Source organism: Bombina bombina, chromosome 1 (genome assembly GCF_027579735.1).
Source record: "Bombina bombina isolate aBomBom1 chromosome 1, aBomBom1.pri, whole genome shotgun sequence".
NCBI classification, from domain to species: Eukaryota; Metazoa; Chordata; class Amphibia; order Anura; family Bombinatoridae; genus Bombina; species Bombina bombina.
Window position 1 is genome coordinate 1,412,658,560 of NC_069499.1, and position 27,508 is coordinate 1,412,686,067.

Consider the following 27,508-nt stretch of genomic DNA (forward strand, 5'->3'; position numbering starts at 1 on the left):
AACTATATGCCGCGAGCATGGCATCCAAGCTCAGTACTCACCGAGTGCCCGGGCAGCAGCAGCAGAAAGGAAACAAGTCAACTTCCGGGTCCTCACGTCACGTTCCTTAGCAACAGTAGACCCATCAGACCGTGCGAGGTGAGGACAAAATGGAGGCGAATATGAGGAAGGGTGCAAAATGGTGGCATATGTGAATGATTCCTAAAGCGGAGTTTATTGTATGAGGAGGGGTTAGTGTCTGGAAGGTATTATAAGGTTTGTGCAATGACTAGGGATTTAGAAGAAAGATTCAAAATGCATAGCAGGAGCCATTTATTAGACTTTTGCAAATCCTGCATGTTTTATTTGTTATGTTTGCTAAAAAAAAACATTGAGGCATTATTTTTACTTTAGTCTTCCAAGTACTTATATGGACACTGTTCCTTTAATATAGTGCATTTCTACTACTAAAGAAAAAACGAATGTCCATGTAAGTAAAATGCCTGCTTGGTGGGAAACCTACTTATCAGATAAGCACCCAGTGCTACAATTTTAACCCTTTAATGCTGGGTTAAATTTGTCTACATTGGAACAACGTAAACAAATTGAATTTATGCGATCGTGCATGCGATCATGAGATTTCAAAGAAGGGATCAGGTCAGGGGGCGAGCCTACAACGCTAGGCACACCCATCATGACCCATCCCATTTAAGAAGCGCCGTTGGCTTCAGTACAGCCAACGCCTAGGACGTTGCATGCCGTCCTAACGGTGCTAAAGCCCAGTGCATTTAGGACAGCATTTTATCGTCCCAAAGTCGGGAAAAAGTTAACACACACACACTGTTGATATCAACACATCCATACACATAACATGATGTAGCGGGTATTGTGCCCTGCATGGCAGGCCTCACATGCTGCTACATAATTTGCTTTGTCCCATAGCATTGCAAGCTACCCCAAAGAATTATCTCTCCTCAACATTAAAAACATGCTGTGTAGCTGCAACTAATATATCTATTTCTTAAAGTGATTGTAAAGTTTAATGAACAAGTGCCCGGTATCTAAAAATAATCTTAAAAACAGGGGCACTTTCATTTATTAAACTTTACAAACACGCTTATTTTTTAAAATACCTTTGTGTTATGGTAAACATAACGCTGATCCTTCGCTTGCAGCTCCTGCTTTCATTAGCATATCAATGACGATCCAGCTTCCTCCATTCGTTGCGTGCCTCACGAACTGGACTCCAAGGGGGGCACACAATGATTGAAAGCCAAATTCATCATCGTTCTGCTAAAGAAAGCAGGAGCTGCGGGCGGAGGATCAGCATTATGTTTACCCTAACGCAAAGTTAAGTATTTAAAAAAAATAAGCGTCTTTGTAAAGTTTAAGAATGAAAGTGCCCCTGTTTTTAAAGTGAAGGCCAAGTTCGGGTGACTCGCTCACGTCGTTGGATACCTTAAAAAAAACTAGCTCAACTTTCATCAATTTTTAGACTTCTCACTAAATAACGCTGTTTTTTACCTTATAAACAGCCTCCGGTACACTTCTATCCTCCGCCTGCCATTTTCTATAAGTGATTGACAGACTAGTCCTATTCAATCCACCAATGGCCATTTCCCCCTCTGGGGAATTAAGCCCCTTTCTGTAAACGTCACACGATAGTTATGAACATGCGTTACAGCTTGTCAGTATATGGCAGGGTTATAACACAATATATTTAATAATTATTCTTTAAAATAAACCCACAATCAAATATGCATATACTAAGACAATAGAATTAATATAAATTCCTGAATTCTTTTTATTAGTTAATATCTATAAACACATTGAAATATATTTGTAGGAACAAGAATATGAGTCAATATTATATACGTTTAAAACTATTAAAATATGCTATGCAAAGTTCATAAAAGTTTACCTTTAAAATTATCCTTATTCACAATAGCCTTTCATTCAATTAACACAATGAGATTCCAAGATATAAGCTTTTAACATTCAAACCGTACAATCAGCTATATAGTCACAATTGATTCTAACACAATTCTAATTTAAAACATCAAAATAGTATCTATTATCTGTGCAAAAACCAATTGTCCTTTGCTAATATATCTAATTTGAAATAAATTCTTAGTTACTTATAATTAAAATCAATTCTAATATATATATATATATATGTATATATATGTTGCAAAGATAAACAACTTAAAATTTAGGATTAGTTTAAAATACACAGGTTATGAATATAAGCTAAAATACAAACTGCTCTCTTAAATCTATTACTTACAATCTGACTATGGTCTTACCAATAATCTCTCTCTCTTTCTCTCTCTCCTTTACCAAAAGGATATTCAGCTTCAAAACTTGTCCCACCTCATATAAAAATAAGTGTCTTTGCAATAGATAAGGAAGGTATGGCCCACTTTGCTTATAGTTTGACTGTGTCCCATGCAACAGTTTTCAGTCAGTTTAGCAAAATCATCATCAGCCAGTCCCTTCTCCTATCCTGCATACAACTTATATTATCTAATCATAGGTGTGAAAAATGGGAGGCCCTACGGATTTGCTTTGTGATTTGTTCATTTTGGAAATGTATGTTGCTAGGGAGATGCATCTTTGTTAACAACCAATTGTCTTTTGGCTGTAATTCTTGCATCGCAACACCGGATTTGGCCATCGGGGGGCAACATGACAAACAAACAGCAATACATTTAATCATTTCTAACATCCCATACTGCCAGTTCAAATATCTTCCCATACAGTGATTATATTAAAAATACTATAATTTATTGCATTAATAAATCACAATATTAATGATAGATGGGGTAGTATCATATAATTTTTTTGGTTACCCCAATACCAAGCACATTATGTTTTAAACATTATATTATATCAAAGTGATTTATACTGCTAACTGATTAGCTTAAAATCCATTTAAAAATAGCATTTGGTTATTTCTTTTCTCCCTTTCATTCATATAAAAATCACAGCATATTTTATATTTAGTACTGCACGGCATCCCAACATGAATATAATATATTTCATATTTCTAATAAATCCTGAATGCATGAATCTTGTCTATGGTCCATATTCATAGGATTCATAGGATCTTGTTATTATATGTCTGAAAAATAAAGAGATACAGAGGTGGTTATTCTGACACAGTTAAACATTTTAGACCGACTAAAATAGTCACCTATCAAGCTTAGCAAATACTCATGTAATATTAGAAAATTAGACAATCTCCCAAATTTCTATATTCATATATAATATGGTGTCTGAATATATATATATATATATATATATATATATATATATATATATTCATTTGATTACCTTGACTACATGAAGATATTATTTATTTTGCAAGATGTATTTATTCTTATTTATGCCATACAGAGACTTTAAATGCCAATTTGTCTGTTCTCTGTACATGGGAAACTCAATAGGGGATCATTTAAAGGGACAGTCTAGGCCAAAATAAACTTTCATGATTCAGATAGAGCATGTAATTTTAAACAATTTTCCAATTTACTTTTATCACCAATTTTGCTTTGTTCTCTTGGTATTCTTAGTTGAAAGCTTAACCTAGGAGGTTCATATGCTAATTTCTTAGACCTTGAAGCCCACCTCTTTCAGATTGCATTTTAACAGTTTTTCAACACTAGAGGGTGTTAGTTCACATATTTCATATAGATAACACTGTGCTTGTGCACGTGAAGTAATCTGGGAGCAGGCACTAATTGGCTAGACTGCAAGTCTGTCAAAAGAACTGAAAAAAGGGGCAGTTTGCAGAGGCTTAGATACAAGATAATCACAGTATATTATTATAACTGTGTTGGTTATGCAAAACTGGTGAAATGGTAATAAAAGGATTATTTATCTTTTAAAACAATAAAAATTCTGGTGTAGACTGTCCCTTTAACTTGTGGTTGTTAAAAATTACAGTTCCTGAAAATGTTTGTGTTTTCAAACCTTCTCCAGATGGATCGGCTCCTCACCTTGGCAGGAAACCCATATATGGGCATGTATTTTTGAGGCTCCAGCATGCTAATTTCCACTTCCTTGACATTGTAAGCATCTCATCAGGTCTTAAATTAAAAGTTTTAGACATTTACGTCTCTATTCACTGTATGGGGTAAGGGATGTTTTGAAGTGACTATCTTGCTCTCAGATGTTCTGTTAATCAAGATAGATTTATAATACACAAAATAAACATGGCCATTCCTTTTGAAGCAATTTAAATGCTATCTTAATTAGGAGAAGCGTATCTTATGTCTGATCTAAAACCTGGAATGTATAGCTATAAAGATTGACCATTTCTCTGATCACCAAATGTTTTATAGCTAGGAGTTTTTTGTTTTTTTTTGCTTATACAGTGACCATTATGATTCATCCTGTGTAATCAAAAGTAGTAGGGTCACATTACACACAGTGAAAACCATTTCATACTGGATTTTTACAAATAAAATGAAATATTTGGTGTATACCAATTTATATATATATTATTTAATAACATTCACAGATCGTCTGACAAGCTTCAATAGCGCGGTTTCTTCCTCATGCTCGTTCATGAGACGCGCATGCATCGTCTGCATCCTCTTAAACCAATTGGATACAAACCAACAACTAGACCGCTTGCGTAACTAGTAAGTATGAAATGTGCAAAGAATCTTTAATTTTACAATTCTAGTTCGATTATGTACATGAATTAGTTTAAATATATAAACTGCAAACTAAATTGACGTAATCATCGTATAATACAGTACAAAATGATACGCTATCTTACAAAGATCAACATGTAAATACTCATAGCGTTATATATTGTCTAATACTTATCTAATCCTATTTAAATTAGGCAATGTTTTATATCCCCAGCCTTTTTTATAATAATATATATAATATAATTTATATAATAATTTTGATGTAATAGAAAATCAGAAGCGGTTTTGAAGAGCTGAGAAATGCTGCCGATATACACGATTGCATAGTACTCAATGAATGTATCAATTCATTCATTGAATACTATGTGTCACTTACGAGATTGCATATTTTGACGCATGTGCGGTTTGAGTTAACATACACTTGAGTAGTTTGTTAGGACTATCGTGAACGCGCTTGGGACCGATGTAGAGAACGGGTGGGACTGCTCGCTACGTCACAACTGCAGAACGAGGAAGTTATTTATTTGTATAAATAAAGATATAAATTTAAAAAAAAAATTGCTTAATGCATTGCGGTAGTCTATTACTATAAAATTGACCTTCACTTTAAGATTATTTTTAGATATTTATTCATTAAACTTTACAATCACTTTAAAGTAATCCATTCAGTCAGGTGACACCTGCCCCCTTTTTTCCCTGTATCTCGCAGATCATTAGGAGTTGAACATGTGTTTATCTTGGCCCCCCTGATAATACTTAAAAGTGAGACCCCCTTCTCCAGGGGGAGTGGACAGAACCATCCACTTTCTCAGTTACCAAATAAAGGTAGCAGTGAGACACCACCCCTTCCTCCTAGTTCTGTCCAGCCTCTTAGGTGGACCCTCTCCGGTTGTAATTTTTTATGAAACTTAAACTTTGGCAGTTTATGTTTCCCCTCGTTGGCTTACCTTATGGCCATAAGTTAACCCAATGTGGTTTTGCACCTTCATCTTTGGCTCCGGTCACTGTCTTGGTGTTCAGCGGCAGAAAACCGTTCCCTGCAGTTTCGTTGCATCTTCCGTGACGTCATAGATAAAGGATGTCGCGTGGGCCGCGTATGAGGGCAGTCCTTTTCGCGAGCGTGAATTCTCATTTAAAGCTTCGGTGGGGCTTGTTTTCAGAAGCGTTCCGATATTCCCACAAGGAGATTGTGTTTTCACAGCTACTCTGGCCTCTGAGTCTGCCGATTGCTCATCTAAAAACAATGAGTACTATACTGCATTGTTTTATTATGATATGGGGACAAAGCTCTTAGCATATGAGATGCTTAAATCTATGTTATACTTTTGTATAGCCCTGCTGTATTATGGATTCTTAGGATCCTCAGCATGAAACTGCCCAAGGTGATTCTGGGATAATATTAAGGTATGCACTTACTACCATTTTTGTATATTGGGCTTTTGTTATTTGGTGTCTATGTTTTATTTATGGCTGGTTATATCCTTTTTTATAGTAATGCATCCCAGCCTATGCCCACCTGTTCCCTGTGTGTTAACCCCTACTGGCAAGACAATAAATTATGTAAAGTGTGTATTGGACAAATTTATGGTGGAAGCTTTTCTGAATCTCCTATGGGTTCTATGCATAATTCTCAAACCCTGGATTCTGCCTTCGAAGGGGAAGCTCCTGAGTCTGACTTTCCTATGACATTTAACACTGCCACAATTTCTGACTTTATAAAAGGAATTAAGGTTTCTCTGGGAATTGAGGATGAATTACCTCAAATTTCATCTGATTGGTTTAATTCAGGCTCTGCACCACATCAGTTTTTTCGTGTTTCCAACACCTTAAAAAACATGCATTTAAATGTCTTTTCAAAGACTGAAAAGCAGCTTAGTGTACCTGAGAAGATATATAGGAATTTACCTTTGCATACCCAGTTTTCTTCTCCACCTAAAGATGATGTTGCAATCTCTAGATTGTCAAAAAGATGTTTTTTTCCTATTGATGATGCTGGATCCTTTAAAGATTTGATGGATAAAAATATGGAGCAGAATTTGAAAAAAAATTATATTCAACAGGGAACCCTTATTTCAACCTTTGCTGGCTTTATTTTCTGCTCTTAAAGCTACTGAAGTTTAGTCTGATAATTTGTCTAATATTATGCCAGAAAATGAGCATGTTTCACCCTTTCTTTCAGATCTTAAAATGGTTTACATCTTTTTGCCTCTCTGCTGCTTCTGACATTTTGGAGTTAAAGTGAAGGTCAATTTTGACGAATAAGTGCCCGGTTTTTAATAATCCTATTAAAAAAGGGCACTTTAATTCATCAAAATAAACATTTCAAGTGTTTTCTTCAAAAACTTGCCTTATAATCCAGAGAGCTGCTCCATTGATTCCCCCGGCCTTCGGAAGCCTCTGCTTACGTCAGAAATGATGAATCCGGCTTCCTCCAATCATGACATTCCCCGGGGGGGATCATGGCCTGAGGGAACGCCGTGATTGGATGAAGACGCACTCGTCATTTTGGACCCGCAAGGGGACTTGCGACGGGCGGAGGAAGTGCTGCAGCGGCTCTCAGGATTAAAAGGTAAGTTTTGGAAGAAAATGCTTGACATGTCAATTTTGATGAATTAAAGTGCTCTTGTTTTAATAGGATTATTAAAAACCGGGCACTAATAAGTCAAAATTGACCTTCACTTTAAATGCAAAATCTATGGTTTCTGCTAATCTAGTAAGAAGGGCCTTATGGCTTCGTCATTCGGTGGCTGATCCTGGTTCTAAAGCTAATTTACTGAATCTACCCTTTGAAGGGAATATGTTATTTGGAAAGCAGATTGATATCCTAATCTAAGAGAACAGGAGGTAAGAGTCATTTTCTTCCACAGGCCAGTCGAGGTAGAAGAGGTCCGACTTAGGCGCATAAGCAGCGTTAACAGTATCAAAATTTCAAGTCATCTTCACAACAGAATTTCTTTCAGTCACAGGAGGGAAGGTCTAATTTTCAAGCCAGGGGCAGAGGACTCGGTAAGTCCTTTCCTTCCTTTCAGTCTAAGCAACAATGATGGTACACAGTCCCAAACCTTTTTGCTTGGAGGAAGGCTTCACAACTTAAAGAAGGTTTGGGCTTCAAGTATTTCGGAGAGATGGGTCCTCAAGCTTCTTCAGTCAGGATATCATTTAGAGTTCAAAAAGAAAGAAAAAATATATTCCTCGCTTGGTAAAGTCTCCATTCCCCAGGGACCTTACAAAGTTAAGGGCTATTCACGAGTTTGTCAGCAAACTTTTGCACGAGAGAGTTATCCAAGAGATTCCTGTTCAAACACAGAACCTGGGGTTTTACTCACCTCTTTTTCTGACAAGCAAAAAGGACAGAACCTGGAGGCCTGTGCTGGATCTTCTGGTCCTGAATTAATTCCTGAAGGTACAAAGATTCAAAATTAAATCTGTTCTTTCTGTCATCAAGCTTATTCCTCCAAGAACTCATCTACTATCTTTAGATCTCAAGGATGCATACTTCCATGTTCCTGTAGCAGAATCACACAGAAAGTACCTTTGTTTCGCAGTCGGAGACCGTCTTTTTCAGTTTTCAGTGCTTCCCTTCTGAATTTCTACCGCACCAAGGGTTTTTACAAAGGTCCTAGTTCCTCTCCTAACAGAGTTACGTGTCAGAGCATTATTTGTAATCCATTATCTAGACTATATCCTGCTTCTGGCAGATTCACCAGAGCAAGCTTATTGTCACAGAGGGATCTTAGTTCAATATCTTCAAGATCATGGTTGGAACATCAACTTTCAAAAGAGTCAGTTGGAACCCTGTCAAGATTTGGTGTTTCTAGGGGCTCACTTCAACACCCAGAAAGTAATTGTTGCTCTCCCCGACGATCATATCAAGTTCCTAAAGGAATATTTCTGCAGCTTTCATCACATCAAACGGCTAACAGGGTGTCAGTGGATGAAGCTTCTAGGTCATATGACCTCTGTCCTGCACATGGTGAAATGGGCAAGGTGGAGAATGCGACCATTCCAGATTCACTTTTTGCTGAAGTCTATGTCAACAAATCACATGTCCACTCAGCTTAAATGGACAGTCTACACCAGAATTATTATTGTTTAAAAAGATAGATAACACCTTTACTACCCATTCGCTAGCTTTGCACAACCAACATTGTTATATTAATATACTTTATAACCTTTAAACCTCTAAATTTCTGCCTGTTTATAAGGCACTAAAGACAGCCTCTTATCACATGCTTTTGTATTTGCTTTTCACAACAGGGGAGAGCTTGTTCATGTGAGCCATATAGATAACATTGTGCTAACGCCCGTTGTGGCAGACCCTGCACTAATTGGATAAAATGCAAGTCAATAGATAATAAATAAAACGTCATGTGGTCAGGGGTCTGTCAGAAAAGGCTTACATACAAGGTAATTACAGTGGTAAAAAGTGTATTAATATAACCACGTTGGTTATGCAATACTGGGGAATGGGTAATAAAGGCATTATCTATCTTTTTAAATAATAAAAATTTTGGAGTAGACTGTCCCTTTAAGGATATCACTAAATAGGTGGATTCAAGTCAGGAATCTGACCAGAGGGCTTCCTCTTCAAGATCCGCATTGGATCCTTGTCCAGACGGATGCCAGCAAATCCGGTTGGGGAGCGCATTGTCAAGAAAGGTTTGCACAAGGGAAATGGAGCAAACAGATTCAGTCTCTACCATCAAATATTCTGGAAATCAGAGCAGTTTTTATGGCACTTCATGCCTTGCAGGAGTTGTTGGAAGAGAAGGCTGTGAGGATACTCACGGACAACAGAACAGCTTCAGCCTATCTTCAGTTTCAAGATGGAACAAAGAGTCTGAGTGCTTTTATAGAAATTTCTCTAATCTTCAATTGGGCTCAGACTTATCTATAGATTATCTCTGCAATTCATGTTCCAGGGATAGAGAATGTCACGGCAGATTTTTTTGAGCAGAAGCCAATTCTTTCCAACAGCAATTAAACAAATGGTTGTTTCGAATAATTGTCAACAAATGGGGTCTTCCAGAAGTTATTCTCATGGCTTCAGCCATGAATCATTAGCTCCCAAAATTCTTCAGTCACAGTCCAACACCTCTAGCCTTAGGGGTAGACGCTCTTCAAGTGCCCTTCAACCTTATTTATGTGTTCTCTCCAATCCCTCTCATTCCGAGATTACTGAAGAGAATTCTCCAGGAATCAGCAACCTTCATTGCAAATCTTCCCTTCTGGCCTTGCAGACTTTGGTTTCCTCTGTTTCACTAGCCGGCAGTTTGCCCTCCATGGCATCTCCCGGTCTCTTGGGACATGTTGAACCAGGGATCAGTGGTTCACCCAAATCCACGACCATTAGAGCTAACGACATGGTTACTGAGATCACCTCTCTTCAACAGTTGAATGTTTCAGCTCCTGTTATTCAGACACTCCTTCAAGCCCGAAAGGGGTCTACTTCCAAATCCTATTATCGAATATAGGACACTTTTTCTTCATGGATGATCATACATAATATTTCTTTATCTTCATTTCAAATTTTGCATTTACTTTACTTTCTCCATGATGGGTTTTTTCAAGGACTCTTAAGGTTCAAGTATCGGCAATTTCAGCAATCTCAGGAGTCAGATGGGTTAAGAATCCTTTAATGGTCCAGTTCTTTCAGGCGTTGTCCCATATCTGACCCTCTATCAAGACTAGAGTTCCTTCATGGGATCTTTCTTTGGTTTTGGATTCTCTTTTAGATTCACCATTTGAACCTCTACTTGATTTTTTTTGTGGTTTCTCACCTTGAAGACTATTTTTCTGCTAGCCATTAATTCAGCTCGAAGGGTCTCAGAACTTCAAGCTCTTTCAGTCAAGCAGACATTTATTGTCTTTCATCAGAGTTCCTTCCAAAGGTGGTGTCAGATTTTCATAACAATCAGGATATTGTGCTTCCTTCTTTTTGCCCAGGGCAATTAGATCCGCATGGGAAACCACTATATAGGCTATATCTCAAGAACCCAGGATATTCGGAAAATCAAAAACTTTTTGTAATCCCTAAAGGATCTCGTCAGGGATAAGCACCTTCTCGAACAACAATTTCTGGATAGATTGTTCTGGCTATTTCTAAAGCCTATCAACAAAAAGGAGAAGAGGTACCTGATGGGCTTAAGGCACATTCCACTAGGGCGGTTTCAGCTTCCTGGGCTTTTCAAGCAGATGTTTCACCCGAAGAGATCTGTCAAGCAGCAGTTTGGAAGTCTCTTAATACCTTTTATCTGTCACTACAAGCTTGATGTTCGTCAGTCAGAAAATATTGTCCTCTGTTATATTTTGAAATTCTTCTAGTATTTTGAGTTTATTTTCTTGCATTACTGCTTTGTATTCTCTCACTGGTAAGTATTACCAGGGGGCCAAGACAATTAGAAATTATCAACAAAATAAAGGCAATTTCTATATCTAGGCCCATACCCTGAGTAATACCAGGCTCCCTCCCTTTTTTTTGCCTGGTTTCACCTATTTGTCTGGACTGAGGAGGAGGAAGGGGTGGTGTCTCACTGTTACCTTTATTTGGTAACTGGGGGAGTGGATGGTTCTGTCCACGCCCCCCTGGAGAAGGGGGTCTCACTGGTAAGTATTACTCAGGGTATGGGCCAAGATATAGAAATTGCCTATATTTTTTTGATAATTTCTAATTTTTATTGAAGGTGGGGCAATTGGCATTAGAGAGTACTCGTGTGTGTATATTTGTGTGTATAATATATATATATATATATATATATATCTATCTCAAGAAAGAAGACACTGAGTCTTCTTTCTTGAAATATGAATACATAGTAAAACTTAGTACAACTTACTCATTTGGAGTGCCTAATCCACTTGGAAAAAGTGTATATATGTGTGTATATATATATATACTGTGTGTGTGTGTGTGTATATATATATATATATATATATATATATATATATATATATATATATATATATATATATACATATATATATACATATACATACAGTATTCACAGTATTCGAAAATATTAAACTTGCCCACCAAATCAATGACAAAAACATACGGCTAGATTTAGAGTTCTGCGGCCAAAGGGGTGCGTTAGCTACGCGTGCTTTTTTCCCCCTGCACCTTTTAAATACCGCTGGTATTTAGAGTTCACAGAAGGGCTGCGTTAGGCTCCAAAAAGGGAGCGTAGAGCATATTTACCGCCACTGCAACTCTCAATACCAGCGGTGCTTACGGACGCGGCCAGCTTCAAAAACGTGCTCGTGCACGATTCCCCCATAGAAAACAATGGGGCAGTTTGAGCTGAAAAAAAAACACCTATGGGGAAACACTTCCTATGTCTGCACCTAACATGTACCCCGAGTCTAAACACCCCTAACCTTACACTTATTAACCCCTAATCTGCCGCCCCTGCTATCGCTGACCCCTGCATATTATTATTAACCCCTAATCTGCCGCTCCGTACACTGCCGCAACCTACGTTATCCCTATGAACCCCTAATCTGCTGCCCCTAACACCGCCGACCCCTATATAATATTTATTAACCCCTAATCTGCCGCCCCCGCTATCGCTGACACCTGCATATTATTATTAACCCCTAATCTGCCGCTCTGTACACCGCCGCAACCTACATTATACCTATGTACCCCTAATCTTCTGCCCCTAACACCGACGACCCCTATATTATATTTATTAACCCCTAATCTGCCGCCCCCAACGTCGCCTCCACCTACCTACAATAATTAACCCCTAATCTGCCGACCGGATCTCCCCGCTACTATAATAAATGTATTAACTCCTAAAGCTAAGTCTAACACTAACACCTTCCTAAGTTAAATATAATTTAAATCTAACGAAATAAATTAACTCTTATTAAATAAATTAATCCTATTTAAAGCTAAATACTTACCTGTAAAATAAGCCCTAATATAGCTACAATATAAATAATAATTACATTGTAGCTATTTTAGGATTAATATTTATTTTACAGGTAACTTTGTATTTATTTTAACCAGGTACAATAGCTATTAAATAATTAATAACTATTTAATAGCTACCTAGTTAAAATAATTACAAAATTACCTGTAAAATAAATCCTAACCTAAGTTACAATTAAACCTAACACTACACTATCAATAAATTAATTAAATAAAATACCTACAAGTATCTACAATTAAACCTAACACTACACTATCAAAAATTAATTAAATAAAATACCTACAAATAAATACAATTAAATAAACTAACTAAAGTACAAAAAATAAAAAAATATTTACAAACATTAGAAAAATATTACAACAATTTTAAACTAATTACACCTACTCTAAGCCCACTAATAAAATAACAAAGACCCCCAAAATAAAAAAATGCCCTACCCTATTCTAAAATTAAAATAGAAAAGCTCTTTTAAGTTACCAGCCCTTAAAAGGGCTCTTTGCGGGGCATGCCCCAAAGAATTCAGCTCTTTTGCCTGTAAAAAAAACATACAATACCCCCCCCCCCCAACATTACAACCCACATACCCCTAATCTAACCCAAACCCCCCTTAAATAAACCTAACACTAAGCCCCTGAAGATCTCCCTACCTTGTCTTCACCCTGCCGGGTTCACCGATCCGTCCACCGAAGTCTTGATCCAAGCCTCCGAAGTCTTGATCCAAGCCCAAGCGGGGGCTGAAGAGTGACGTCCATCCTCCGGCTGAAGTCTTGATCCAAGCGGGCAGAAGAGGACATCCGGACCGGCAAACATCTTCTTCCAAGCCGCATCTTCTATGTTCTTCAATCCGATGACGACCGGCTGATCTTCAAGACCTCCAGCGCGGATCCATCCATCTTCACCGACGACTTCCCGACGAATGACGGTTCCTTTAAGGGACGTCATCCAAGATGGCGTCCCTCGAATTCCGATTGGCTGATAGGATTCTATCAGCCAATCGGAATTAAGGTAGGAAAATTCTGATTGGCTGATGGAATCAGCCAATCAGATTCAAGTTCAATCCGATTGGCTGATCCAATCAGCCAATCAGATTGAGATTGCATTCTATTGGCTGATCGGAACAGCAAATAGAATGTGATCTCAATCTGATTGGCTGATTGGATCAGTCAATCGGATTGAACTTGAATCTGATTGGCTGATTCCATCAGCCAATCAGAATTTTCCTACCTTAATTCCGATTGGCTGATAGAATCCTATCAGCCAATCGGAATTCGAGGGATGCCATCTTGGATGACGTCCCTTAAAGGAACCGTCATTCGTCGGGAAGTCGTCGGTGAAGATGGATGGATCCGCGCTGGAGGTCTTGAAGATCAGCCGGTCGTCATCGGATTGAAGAACATAGAAGATGCGGCTTGGAAGAAGATGTTTGCCGGTCCGGATGTCCTCTTCTGCCCGCTTGGATCAAGACTTCAGCCGGAGGATGGACGTCACTCTTCAGCCCCCACTTGGGCTTGGATCAAGACTTCGGAGGCTTGGATCAAGACTTCGGTGGACGGATCGGTGAACCCGGTGAGGTGAAGACAAGGTAGGGAGATCTTCAGGGGCTTAGTGTTAGGTTTATTTAAGGGGGGTTTGGGTTAGATTAGGGGTATGTGGGTGGTGGGTTGTAATGTTGGGGGGGTATTGTATGTTTTTTTTACAGGCAAAAGAGCTGAATTCTTTGGGGCATGCCCCGCAAAGGGCCCTTTTAAGGGCTGGTAAGGTAAAAGAGCTTTTCTATTTTAATTTTAGAATAGGGTAGGGCATTTTTTTATTTTGGGGGTCTTTGTTATTTTATTAGGGGGCTTAGAGTAGGTGTAATTAGTTTAAAATTGTTGTAATATTTTTCTAATGTTTGTAAATATTTTTTTATTTTTTGTACTTTAGTTAGTTTATTTAATTGTATTTAATTGTAGGTATTTTATCTAATTAATTTATTGATAGTGTAGTGTTAGGTTTAATTGTAACTTAGGTTAGGATTTATTTTACAGGTAATTTTGTAATTATTTTAACTAGGTAGCTATTAAATAGTTATTAACTATTTAATAGCTATTGTACCTGGTTAAAATAATTACAAAGTTACCTGTAAAATAAATATTAATCCTAAAATAGCTACAATATAATTATAATTTATATTGTAGCTATATTAGGGTTTATTTTACAGGTAAGTATTTAGCTTTAAATAGGATTAATTTATTTAATAAGAGTTAATTTATTTCGTTAGATTTAAATTATATTTAACTTAGGGGGGTGTTAGTGTTAGGGTTAGACTTAGCTTTAGGGGTTAATACATTTATTATAGTAGCGGTGAGATCCGGTTGGCAGATTAGGGGTTAATTATTGTAGGTAGGTGGAGGCGACGTTGGGGGCGGCAGATTAGGGGTTAATAAATATAATATAGGGGTCGGCGGTGTTAGGGGCAGCAGATTAGGGGTACATAGGGATAACGTAGGTTGCGGCGGTGTACGGAGCGGCAGATTAGGGGTTAATAATAATATGCAGGTGTCAGCGATAGCGGGGGCGGCAGATTAGGGGTTAATAAATATAATATAGGGGTCGGCGGTGTTAGGGGCAGCAGATTAGTTGTACATAGGTATAATGTAGGTTGCGGCGGTGTACGGAGCGGCAGATTAGGGGTTAAAAAATGTTAATAGAGTGGCGGCGATGTGGGGGGACCTCGGTTTAGGGGTACATAGGTAGTTTATGGGTGTTAGTGTACTTTAGAGCCTGGTTTCTCAACAGCCGGGCCGTGGCCCAGTACCGGACCGTGATAGCCCTGCTGGTGGGCCTCGACCTGTCATGCCCCCACTGCACACTCTTACCCCACTGCACACCAGGGGCAGACTGAGACCAATCAAGGCCCCAGGAACACTGTCTCACACTGAACGAAGTGTATCAAATTTTATGCAAATGAACATGGTAGCTTCCCTGCCCTGCCCCCAACAGGCCCCTCAACCTCCAGAGCCAGGACCCCCAACATTAAGGTCCAGAGAAAGGGCACCCAACCTCCAGGGCCAGACCCCACACTCCATGGCCCTCACAGCGACAGACCCCCGCCAGGGCCCCCACTAAACCTACACTTATTTGCTTAGTTACTTATAGGGCAACTGAAAACTCCAGCTTAAAGCATGCACCAGGATCCGTGGTCCCTCGGCCTAGGTCCTATTTGCCTGGCTGATCAGCCCACCCCTGCTGCTCACTATATATATATATATATAAACTACCGGGCCCTGGACATGTCTAGCTAAAATTTACCGGGCCTTGAGATCACTTTGGTTGAGAACCACTGCTTTAGAGCACAGTAGTTAAGAGCTTTATAAACCGACGTTAGCCCAGAAAGCTCTTAACTACTGACTTTTTTCTGCGGCTGGAGTTTTGTCGTTAGATTTCTAACGCTCACTTCAGCCACGACTCTAAATACCGGCGTTAGAAAGATCCCATTGAAAAGATAGGATACGCAAATGGCGTAGGGGGATCTGCGGTATGGAAAAGTCGCGGCTCCAAAGTGAGCGTTAGACCCTTTCCTGACTGACTCCAAATACCAGCGGGCGGTAAAAACCAGCGTTAGGAGCCTCTAACGCTGGTTTTGACGGCTACCGCCAATCTCTAAATCTAGGCCATACATTCCCAAGCAAACATTCAAATTCACAGAATTAAAAAAATTAAACTTGCCCATCAAATATTTCAATTTAATAATACATTATTAAATTCGGTGTGATGTGGGAGTTTCATTTTGTGATTTCTATGCTTTTAAAAAATTGATTGGGAACTCAGGTACATTTTTCACTGTTTCCTTGGTTGTTCTTTTTTTGTTTGTTTTTTTGCTGCTTTAGGTTCTCGCCGTTCTCCTGGCTACAGCACAATATTGGCCCATATTTGGCAGTAGAGCTCCCACAACCCTTTACTGCCGCATCACTACTGATCGGGTCTTGATTCATTTTTTCAGATGTTTGCTTTTTTTTTCTGAGTATGCTCAAATTATGTCAAAATGATACAGCTTTAAATTTCTATATTTCAGCAACTGATGCTTTTATCTCTAAACAAAAAAGCAGCTATCTATCTGCATGTCGATGTTTCAGCATTTTTTTCTGTAGCGATTTGGCTTATTGTTTCCCTATCTCTTTACATTGAAAATATATTTATTTTTAATACTTTATACCTGTTATAATACTCAGTTTACATCAAAGTTCCACCATTTCAATTCACTGAGGGTCCTAACAAAATAATCACCTTTCAGTACACTTAAAGGGACATTAAACACTTTGAGATGATAAATCATATATATAAAAAAAGTCTGCAATATAGTTTCATTATTTATTTTGTCCCCTTTTTCCTGTAATTTCATTCTGAAATTGTGAGCTTTTCAGTTCCTGTTAGAAATGGAATTGCAGAACACTGTTGTATTCCATACAGCTATTGGCTGCACATTCTAGTGACCTATTTATAACTGTCCCTAGTTGGCCACAGCAGAGAAGGTAACCTAAGTTACAACATGGCAGCTGCCATTGTTATATAGACACTAAAACTTTTTTTTCAATATTTAAATAGCTAATGAAACTTAAAAAAATATATCTACATGATATTCTCAGACTAATCTTTTCTTTGAATGCATCAATTTATCTAGCATTTATTTAGTGTTTAATGTCCATGTATGTAGATTTAGAATATTGCATACAAACAAGCATGTCTGGGCATTTCAATGTGGGGTTGGTTCATTTCTGGCTTTTAAAGGGATATGAAAACCAAAAATGTTCTTTCATGATTTGGTAGAGCATTCAATTTTAAATAACCTTTAATCATTACAAGTTATAATCTGACTGCTACAAATAGATGAACACTTGGCTCTCTGAAGCCTTGGCTCTTTGTGCCCTGTGCTTTTAAGTGCCCTGTGTTACAAGTGGCTGAGTTATATCCATAACACTACCACCTAGAATGCTCTACTAACAACATGAAGCACTGTTCTAACCCTCCATCTCATCTCTCTACAGGCATGCATCTCTCCTGCTTCCTTTATCTGCCTGGTTGCCCCTCTGTGTCCCTTTAATTTGCTTATAATTCACTGGTATGCATCTCTCCTGCTTCCTTTATCTGCCTGGTTGCCCCTCTGTGTCCCTTTAATTTGCTTATAATTCACTGGTATGCATCTCTCCTGCTTCCTTTATCTGCCTGGTTGCCCCTCTGTGTCCCTTTAATTTGCTTATAATTCACTGGTATGCATCTCTCCTGCTGTCTGGATTTATGATTGATTTTTGGGGTTTTTTTGTGTTAGATTTATCAGTTCCTTTGTACAATATCTGTGTGCTTCCCAGCCATTTGTCTCCCCCCATCTAATTTGCAAGTGTGTGTAACTCCAGTCTCCTAACTAGTCTGCCTGTGCACAGCTGCCTTGAATGAAATCATTACAATTTATAATCTGACTGCTACAAATAGATGAACACTCGGCTCTCTGAATCCTTGGCTCTTTGTGCCCTGTGTTACAAGTGGCCGAGTTAAGAACTGGAGTTAGAAACTGGAGGGGGAAACTGCAGTCCCACTATGAGGTACAACTTACTAACTATACACCTGCACAATGCTTTCCATGTCTTTTCTGCTATTTCTGTCTGCCCTTTTCCTAAAAATCACTGCACTTCCCTGTAGCAACAATAACCCCCACACTATCCTTATCTCATCCTCACTCCTCTCATCCCCTATGCTGTCCTCTCATAAACTACTTTGTCTCCTTAGAAATACTTCCCCATCTAACTCTCCTATGTCTAATCATACCCGCTCCTACAAGTCCCCCTCTCACCTTCTGTCACTCACACTCCTACTACTGCTTGCTGCTGGTGACATCTCTCCTAACCCTGGCCCTGCAACAATCGCCACACTTTTACACTCTCACTCAGTCCCCCACTGCAAAAACTCTAGGTCACGCAATCCTAACAATCTCATCTCTATTAACCCACAGCGCTTATCCCCTCTCTTTTCTTGTGCTCTTTGGAATGCTTGCTCTGTCTGTAACAAACTTAGAACTGTTCATGACCTGTTTGTTTCTAACACCTTCAATCTTTTAGCAATTACTGAAACCTGGTTATCATCTTCTGACACTGCTTCTATTGCTGCTCTCACGCACGGTGGTCTCCACTTTAGCCACACACCTAGGCCAGGTGAGAGACAAGGTGTTGGGGTTGGAATCTTACTCTCCCCCTCCTGCTCCTTTCAGCACCTGCAGCCTCATCCATCTCTCTCCTTTTCCTCCTTTGAAGTTCACTGCATCCAACTGTTCTCCCCCCTCTCCCTCAGGGTGGCAGTTATCTATCGCCCCCTGGACCAACCTCCCAATTCCTTGATAACTTTGCTGCCTGGCTTTCTCACTTTCTCTCTACAAATACACCTGCTTTAATCCTGGGGGACTTCAACATCCTCATTGATAACCCATCTGCCCCTGCTGCCTCTAAGCTTCTCTCACTCACAAACTCCTTTAGTCTCTCACAATCCACCCTATTCCCTACTCACCGCGACGGACACTCTATTGATCTAGTATTCTCCTACCTCTGCTCTCTCTCTGATGCCACCTGTCGCCCATTTCCCATCTCAGACCACCATCTGCTCACCTTTAAGCTTAACATACAGGCTAAACCTACTTCTCGCCCCTGCACCTGTAGAAATCTGCAACTCTCCAACCTTATTCAAAAACACCTCCCCCATACTTCCACAATATCCTGCCCTGACCTTGTTACAACCCACTATAACAATACTCTCTCCTCTGCACTGGACACTTTCGCTCCTCCCCAAATACACAAAACCCCACGTCGTCAGCTCCAACCCTGGCACTCTAAGCAAACACGCTACCTGCAAAAATGCTCCCGTGCTGCTGTATGTGCCTGGAGGAGATCCCGCTCTGAATCAGATTTCCTCCACTATAAGTTCACTCTTTATTCTTACTCCTCTGCCAAGCAACCCTACTTCTCTTCTCTTATATCTACTCACGCCTCAAACCCTAAACGTCTCTTCTCCATTTTCAACTCTCTCCTTTATCCACCTGCACCACCCCCTTCATCTGCCTTTAGTGCTCAAGACCTGGCAGACTACTTTTTAACAAAACATTTACCATTCAAAGTAATATCCCAACTCAAGACTGCAACCTTCCATCTCCACCCCCGGCAACCCCCTCCGCCACTCTCAGCACCTTCCACCCTACCACTGAGAATGAAGGGAGTTCCCTATTATCTTCCTCACACCTCACTACCTGCCCACTTGACCCTATCCCTTCACATCTAATACCTTCTCTGTCTTCTACCCTCACTCCAGCTCTTACTCACATATTCAACCTATCCCTTACTTCCGGTTCATTCCCATCTTCCTTCAAACATGCAAAGGTCACCCCCATCCTCAAAAAACCCTCCCTCGACCCAAATTCTCCTGCAAACTACCGCCCTATATCACTGCTTCCGCTAGCTTCAAAAGTCCTGGAAAAACTAGTCTTCGATCGCTTAACCTCTCTCCCGCCACTCCCCTCTTCAATCCATCCTAAATGCCTCTTCTAGGCTAATCTACCTCTCCCGACGCTCTGTATCTGCTGCACCTCTCTGCGAGTCCCTTCACTGGCTACCCATCCACAGTAGAATTAAATTCAAAATTCTCATCCTGACCTACAAAGCCCTTACCAATGCAGCCCCCCCTACCTGTCCTCACTCATCAACAAATACACTCCAGCCCGCCCCCTAAGATCCAACAATGACCTGCTCCTTGTATCTACTACCATCACCTCCTCCCATGCTAGGCTACAGGACTTCTCTCGTGCGGCACCAACCATCTGGAAAGCACTTCCCAGAGCTGTCAGACTATCCCCTAACCTTTCCTCCTTTAAACCCTCCATAAAGACCTTTCTGTTCATGGAAGCCTATCTCTAAATCAGTAACAAATGAATTCCACTTGCCTAATTGCTGCCCCCATCTAACTCCACACTAACATCATTCTCACCTTTGCAGTCCCCACCTCCTGTTTCTCACCCTCCTACCCATCTAGATTGTAAGTTCCCACGGGAACAGGGCCATCAATTCCCCCTGTATTTGTTTTGTTAAACTTTGTCTGGTGTCTTTTATATTGTACTGTACTGTACTTTTATTTTTGTACCCATGGACAGCGCTGCGGAATCTGTTGGCGCTTTATAAATAAAGAATAATAATAATAACCTTCTAATTTACTTCTTTTATCAATTTTTCTTTGTTCTCTTGGTATCCTTTTGTTGAAGAGTAGGAGCGTATGCTTAGGATCCGGCCCATTTCTGGAGCACTATATATCAGTTTCGCAAGAATGTAATTCATTTGCAAGAGCACTAGATGGCAGCACTATTTCCTGACATGTAGTGTTCCAGATGCCTACCTAGGTATCTATTCAGATATCATGGGAACAAAGCAAATTTTATAATAAAAGTAAATTGGAAAGTTTTTTTAAATCTTTTGGTATTTTTTGTTATAGTGATAGCAATTCGTAAACGTTTTTTTAAACGCTAGGTTTTACCAGTGCTGTAAATAAAGGGGACTTTCAGTCATGAAGTAAAAAAACTTCATATTGAAAGTTCCTTTATTTGCCAGCAGGTTTATGCCGAGCTGATCGCCTCCGGCCACCCACAGCAAAACACAGGTTTTTTTTCAATGAGGTGATGTTTCCACCTCTTAGCCAATAGCATGCTTGCCATCCGGCACAATGCCAAAGAGCAAGCACGGCTATTGACTAAGAGGCGCTCAACTTGGCATAGACGTACATGCAAATAAAGGTACTTTTAGCATGAAGTTTTTTTATACTTCATGACTGAAACTCCCCTTTATTTATAGCACTGGTAAAGCCTGTCTTTTCAAAAACACTAAGAATTACCACTACTTTAAAGAAGCAACATTGCACTACTGGGAGCTAGCTGAACACATCTGGTGAGCCAAAGGCAAAAAGCACCAATTACCAGCAAGCTACCAGTAGTGCATTGCTGCTCCTGAGCCTACCTAGGTATGCTTTTCATCAAAGGATACCAAGATAACAGAGCAAATTAGTGTCCTTTTTATAAGCCACATATTTGATGTGTTTTTAGCCTTTGGATCATTGAATGTTATCATAAAAATGATATATATTATTATTTTGTAAGTTAACATTCACAATGGTATATAGACAGATAAATCTGATTTATCATTATTTGTGAAGTGTAAGGCTTATAACAGCCCTTTAAATCTGAAATGAAAAAAATATTTTTTTGTTTTCATTTTTAGCATGGACACCCCATATCTCCAACCCTCGTCTCTAATGCAACACAAGCAACATGCTAAGAATATTATACAAGTCTTGTCCCTGTATGGCTTCATTACTGATTCGTACATTATTGTAAGTGGTTCTCCTTATAACATTTAGTCTGGTTACACAGTGTAGTAAATTCATACTTTGTCACATGAAATATATTTGTGGCTGTGTTTTTAATAATTATGGATTAGAATATTCCAGGTGGCTACCTGTCTGTTAAAGGGGTATACAAGTACAAAGAATATGCTCTGTTAGAGCATTTTATTATTACACTATTGATTTAATTTATCTGTGTTTAACCCCTGCAAAGGGATTTAAAGACATAGTTAAAGTCAGCTCCAGAGCAGCAATACCTTACTGGGAGCTAGCTGAACACATCTAGTGAGCTAATGACAAAAGGCGAATGTGTGTATCCACCAATCACCAGCTAGCTCCAAGTGGTGCATTGCTGCTGTTGCGCATATGCGAACTCGCGGTAGCAATAACAAGCCACTTGTAATGCTTATTTTGTCCAATAATTTAGCACTCCACTTGTAATCTAGCCCTTTATAGGGCTTGGGCAATGTCATATTGCCTTATTTCAACAAATATCTCTCACAAAACCACTTATATGAGATGTATTTAGGTGCTTGAGTATATATAGTATATTGGTTGTAGGATGTAGTTAAAGTGACAGTAAACACCTTGTAATTACAAGACATTTCTGTTGAGTTACTATAGAATAACATATTCACCAAGTCTTAAAGGGACATTCAACACCAAAATTGTTATTGTTTAAAAAGATAGATAATGCCTTTACTACCCATTCCCCAGCTTTGCACAACCAACATTGTTATATTTATATACTTTATAACATTTAAACCTCTAAATTACTGCCTGTTTCTAAGCCACTACTCACGGCCTCTTATCACATGCTTTTTTATGAGCTTTTCACAACAGGAGACTGCTAGTTCATGTGGGGCATATAGATAACATTGTGCTCACGCCCATTGAGTTATTTAAGTCAGCACAACACAGCATTAATTGGCTAAAATGCAAGTCAATAGATAATAAATAAAAAGCTATGTGATCAGGGGGCTGTCAGAAGATGCTTGGATACAAGGTAATCACAGAGGTAAAAAGTATATTAATATAAACGTGTTGGTTATGCAAAACATCTTTTTAAACAATAAACATTTTGGAGTTGACTGTCCCTTTAAAGTTTTAATAACAAATGAACATTATTTCTTCTGTTAAGTGTGATCAGTCCACGGGTCATCATTACTTCTGGGATATTACTCCTCCCCAACAGGAAGTGCAAGAGGATTCACCCAGCAGAGCTGCATATAGCTCCTCCCCTCTACGTCACTCCCAGTCATTCTCTTGCACCCAACGACTAGATAGGATGTGTGAGAGGACTATGGTGATTATACTTAGTTTTATATCTTCAATCAAAAGTTTGTTATTTTAAAATAGCACCGGAGTGTGTTATTACCTCTCTGGCAGAGTTTGAAGAAGAATCTACCAGAGTTTTGCTATGATTTTAGCTGGAGTAGTTAAGATCATATTGCTGTTCTCGGCCATCTGAGGAGTGAGGTAAACTTCAGATCAGGGGACAGCGGGCAGATGAATCTGCATAGAGGTATGTAGCAGTTTTTATTTTCTGACAATGGAATTGATGAGAAAATCCTGCCATACCGATATAATGTCATGTATGTATACTTTACACTTCAGTATTCTGGGGAATGGTACTTCACTAGAATTACACTGTAAGAAATACATAAAGCTGTTTAATAACTAGAGATTATGTTTAACGTTTTTGCTGGAATGTAAAATCGTTTTCATTTGCTGAGGTACTGTGTGAATAAATGTTTGGGCACTATTTTTCCACTTGGCAGTTGCTTAATCTGTTTTTCTGACAGTTTCTGTTCTCCCTCACTGCTGTGTGTGAGGGGGAGGGGCCGTTTTTTGGCGCTTTTTCTATGCATCAAATATTTCAGTCAGCAACTCATTGTATTCCCTGCATGATCCGGTTCATCTCTACAGAGCTCAGGGGTCTTCAAAACTTATTTTGAGTGAGGTAATTTCTCTCAGCAGAGCTGTGAGAATTATAGTTTGACTGAGATAAAAAACGTTTATTCTGTAATTTGTTTCCTGCTTTCAGAATTTGTTATCTTTGCTAATGGGATTAAACCTTTGCTAAAGTTGTGTTGTTTACAAGGATTGAGGCTATAACTGTTTCAATTTATTAATTTTCAACTGTCATAGATCTTCTGTGCTTCTTAAAGGCACAGTACGTTTTAATATTATTCTAATTGAATTGTATTTCCAAGTTGCAAGTTTATTTGCTAGTGTGTTAAACATGTCTGATTCAGAGGATGATACCTGTGTCATTTGTTGCAATGCCAAAGTGGAGCCCAATAGAAATTTATGTACTAACTGTATTGATGCTACTTTAAATAAATGTCAATCTGTACAAATTGAACAAATTTCACCAAACAACGAGGGGAGAGTTATGCCGACTAACTCGCCTCACGTGTCAGTACCTACATCTCCCGCTCAGAGGGAGGTGCGTGATATTGTAGCGCCGAGTACATCTGGGCGGCCATTACAAATCACATTACAGGATATGGCTACTGTTATGACTGAGGTTTTGACTAAATTACCAGAACTAAGAGGTAAGCGTGATCACTCTGGGGTGAGAACAGAGTGCGCTGATAATATTAGGGCCATGTCAGACACTGCGTCACAGGTGGCAGAACATGAGGACGGAGAACTTCATTCTGTGGGTGACGGTTCTGATCCAAACAGACTGGATTCAGATATTTCAAATTTTAAATTTAAACTGGAAAACCTCCGTGTATTACTAGGGGAGGTGTTAGCGGCTCTGAATGATTGTAACACAGTTGCAATACCAGAGAAAATGTGTAGGTTGGATAAATATTTTGCGGTACCGACGAGTACTGAGGTTTTTCCTATACCTAAGAGACTTACTGAAATTGTTACTAAGGAGTGGGATAGACCCGGTGTGCCGTTCTCACCCCCTCCGATATTTAGAAAAATGTTTCCAATAGACGCCACCACAAGGGACTTATGGCAAACGGTCCCTAAGGTGGAGGGAGCAGTTTCTACCTTAGCTAAGCGTACCACTATCCCGGTGGAGGATAGCTGTGCTTTTTCAGATCCAATGGATAAAAAGTTAGAGGGTTACCTTAAGAAAATGTTTGTTCAACAAGGTTTTATATTGCAACCCCTTGCATGCATTGCGCCGATCACGGCTGCAGCGGCATTCTGGATTGAGTCTCTGGAAGAGAACATTGGTTCAGCTACTCTGGACGACATTACGGACAGGCTTAGAGTCCTTAAACTATCTAATTCATTCATTTCGGAGGCCGTAGTACATCTTACTAAACTTACGGCGAAGAATTCAGGATTCGCCATTCAGGCACGCAGGGCGCTGTGGCTAAAATCCTGGTCAGCTGATGTTACTTCTAAGTCTAAATTGCTTAATATACCTTTCAAAGGGCAGACCTTATTCGGGCCCGGGTTGAAAGAGATTATCGCTGACATTACAGGAGGTAAAGGCCATGCCCTGCCTCAGGACAAAGCCAAAGCCAAGACTAGACAGTCTAATTTTCGTTCCTTTCGTAATTTCAAAGCAGGAGCAGCATCAACTTCCTCTGCACCAAAACAGGAAGGAGCTGTTGCTCGCTACAGACAAGGCTGGAAACCTAACCAGTCCTGGAACAAGGGCAAGCAGACTAGGAAACCTGCTGCTGCCCCTAAAACAGCATGAATTGAGGGCCCCCGATCCGGGATCGGATCTAGTGGGGGGCAGACTTTCTCTCTTCGCCCAGGCTTGGGCAAGAGATGTTCAGGATCCCTGGGCGCTAGAGATAATATCTCAGGGATACCTTCTGGACTTCAAATACTCTCCTCCAAGAGAGAGATTTCATCTGTCAAGATTGTCAACAATCCAGACAAAGAAAGAGGCGTTTCTACGCTGCGTACAAGAGCTCTTGTTAATGGGAGTAATCCATCCAGTTCCACGATCGGAACAGGGACAGGGGTTTTACTCAAATCTGTTTGTGGTTCCCAAAAAAGAGGGAACTTTCAGACCAATCCTGGACTTAAAGATCCTAAACAAATTCCTAAGAGTTCCATCGTTCAAGATGGAGACTATTCGGACAATTTTACCTATGATCCAAGAGGGTCAATACATGACCACTGTAGATTTAAAAGATGCTTACCTTCACATACCGATTCACAAAGATCATTATCGGTACCTAAGGTTTGCCTTCCTAGACAGGCATTACCAGTTTGTGGCTCTTCCATTCGGATTGGCTACAGCTCCAAGAATCTTCACAAAGGTTCTGGGTGCTCTTCTGGCGGTACTAAGACCGCGGGGAATCTCGGTAGCTCCATACCTAGACGACATTCTGATACAAGCTTCAAGCTTTCAAACTGCCAAGTCTCATACAGAGTTAGTGCTGGCATTTCTAAGGTCACATGGATGGAAGGTGAACGAAAAGAAAAGTTCACTCGTTCCACTCACAAGAGTTCCCTTCCTGGGGACTCTTATAGATTCTGTAGAAATGAAGATTTACCTGACAGAGGACAGGCTAACAAGACTTCAAAGTGCTTGCCGCACCCTTCATTCCATTCAACACCCGTCAGTGGCTCAATGCATGGAGGTAATCGGCTTAATGGTAGCGGCTATGGACATAGTACCCTTTGCACGCTTACACCTCAGACCACTGCAACTGTGCATGCTAAGTCAGTGGAATGGGGATTACTCAGACTTATCCCCTTCTCTGAATCTGGATCAAGAGACCAGAAATTCTCTTCTATGGTGGCTTTCTCGGCCACATCTGTCCAGGGGGATGCCATTCAGCAGACCAGACTGGACAATTGTAACAACAGACGCCAGCCTTCTAGGTTGGGGTGCCGTCTGGAATTCTCTGAAGGCTCAGGGACAATGGAGTCAGGAGGAGAGTCTCCTGCCAATAAACATTCTGGAATTGAGAGCAGTTCTCAATGCCCTCCTGGCTTGGCCCCAGTTGACAACTCGGGGGTTCATCAGGTTTCAGTCGGACAACATCACGACTGTAGCTTACATCAACCATCAGGGAGGGACAAGAAGCTCCCTAGCTATGATGGAAGTATCAAAGATAATTTGCTGGGCAGAGTCTCACTCTTGCCACCTGTCAGCAATCCACATCCCGGGAGTGGAGAACTGGGAGGCGGATTTCTTAAGTCGTCAGACTTTTCATCCGGGGGAGTGGGAACTTCATCCGGAGGTCTTTGCCCAAATACTTCGACGTTGGGGCAAACCAGAGATAGATCTCATGGCGTCTCGACAGAACGCAAAGCTTCCTCGTTACGGGTCCAGATCCAGGGATCCAGGAGCAGTCCTGATAGATGCTCTGACAGCACCTTGGGACTTCAGGATGGCTTACGTGTTTCCACCCTTCCTGTTGCTTCCTCGATTGATTGCCAGAATCAAACAAGAGAGAGCATCAGTGATTCTAATAGCACCTGCGTGGCCACGCAGGACTTGGTATGCAGACCTGGTGGACATGTCATCCTGTCCACCTTGGTCTCTACCTCTGAAACAGGACCTTCTGATACAGGGTCCCTTCAAACATC

At 40.0% G+C, this 27,508-nt stretch overlaps 2 protein-coding genes across 8 annotated transcripts in view; one reads left to right on the forward strand and one right to left on the reverse strand.

Annotated features, from left to right (window-relative positions):
* ISG20L2 (interferon stimulated exonuclease gene 20 like 2) overlaps positions 1-130 on the reverse strand; it is a 31,376-nt gene extending 31,246 nt beyond the window's left edge. Inside the window, exon 1 of the mRNA XM_053705300.1 lies at positions 42-130. The gene's annotated coding sequence lies outside the window, so the exon portion shown is untranslated. The remainder of the gene's footprint in view (positions 1-41) is intronic.
* Positions 131-143: 13 nt separating this feature from the next.
* METTL25B (methyltransferase like 25B) overlaps positions 144-27,508 on the forward strand; it is a 229,647-nt gene continuing 202,282 nt past the window's right edge. Inside the window, exons 1-6 of one of the 7 annotated variants that reach the window (XM_053705278.1) lie at positions 161-255; positions 4,505-4,628; positions 16,447-16,539; positions 18,044-18,153; positions 18,667-18,759; positions 21,853-21,964. In XM_053705278.1, the coding sequence (XP_053561253.1) occupies positions 21,854-21,964 (111 nt within the window). In that variant the 5' untranslated portion in view covers positions 161-255; positions 4,505-4,628; positions 16,447-16,539; ... (1 more) ...; positions 18,667-18,759; position 21,853. Of the gene's footprint in view, positions 256-3,952; positions 4,053-4,504; positions 4,629-16,446; positions 16,540-18,043; positions 18,154-18,666; positions 18,760-21,852; positions 21,965-27,508 lie in introns of those variants that run through there. The other 6 variants (XM_053705282.1, XM_053705284.1, XM_053705279.1 and 3 more) reach the window with 6 other exon arrangements.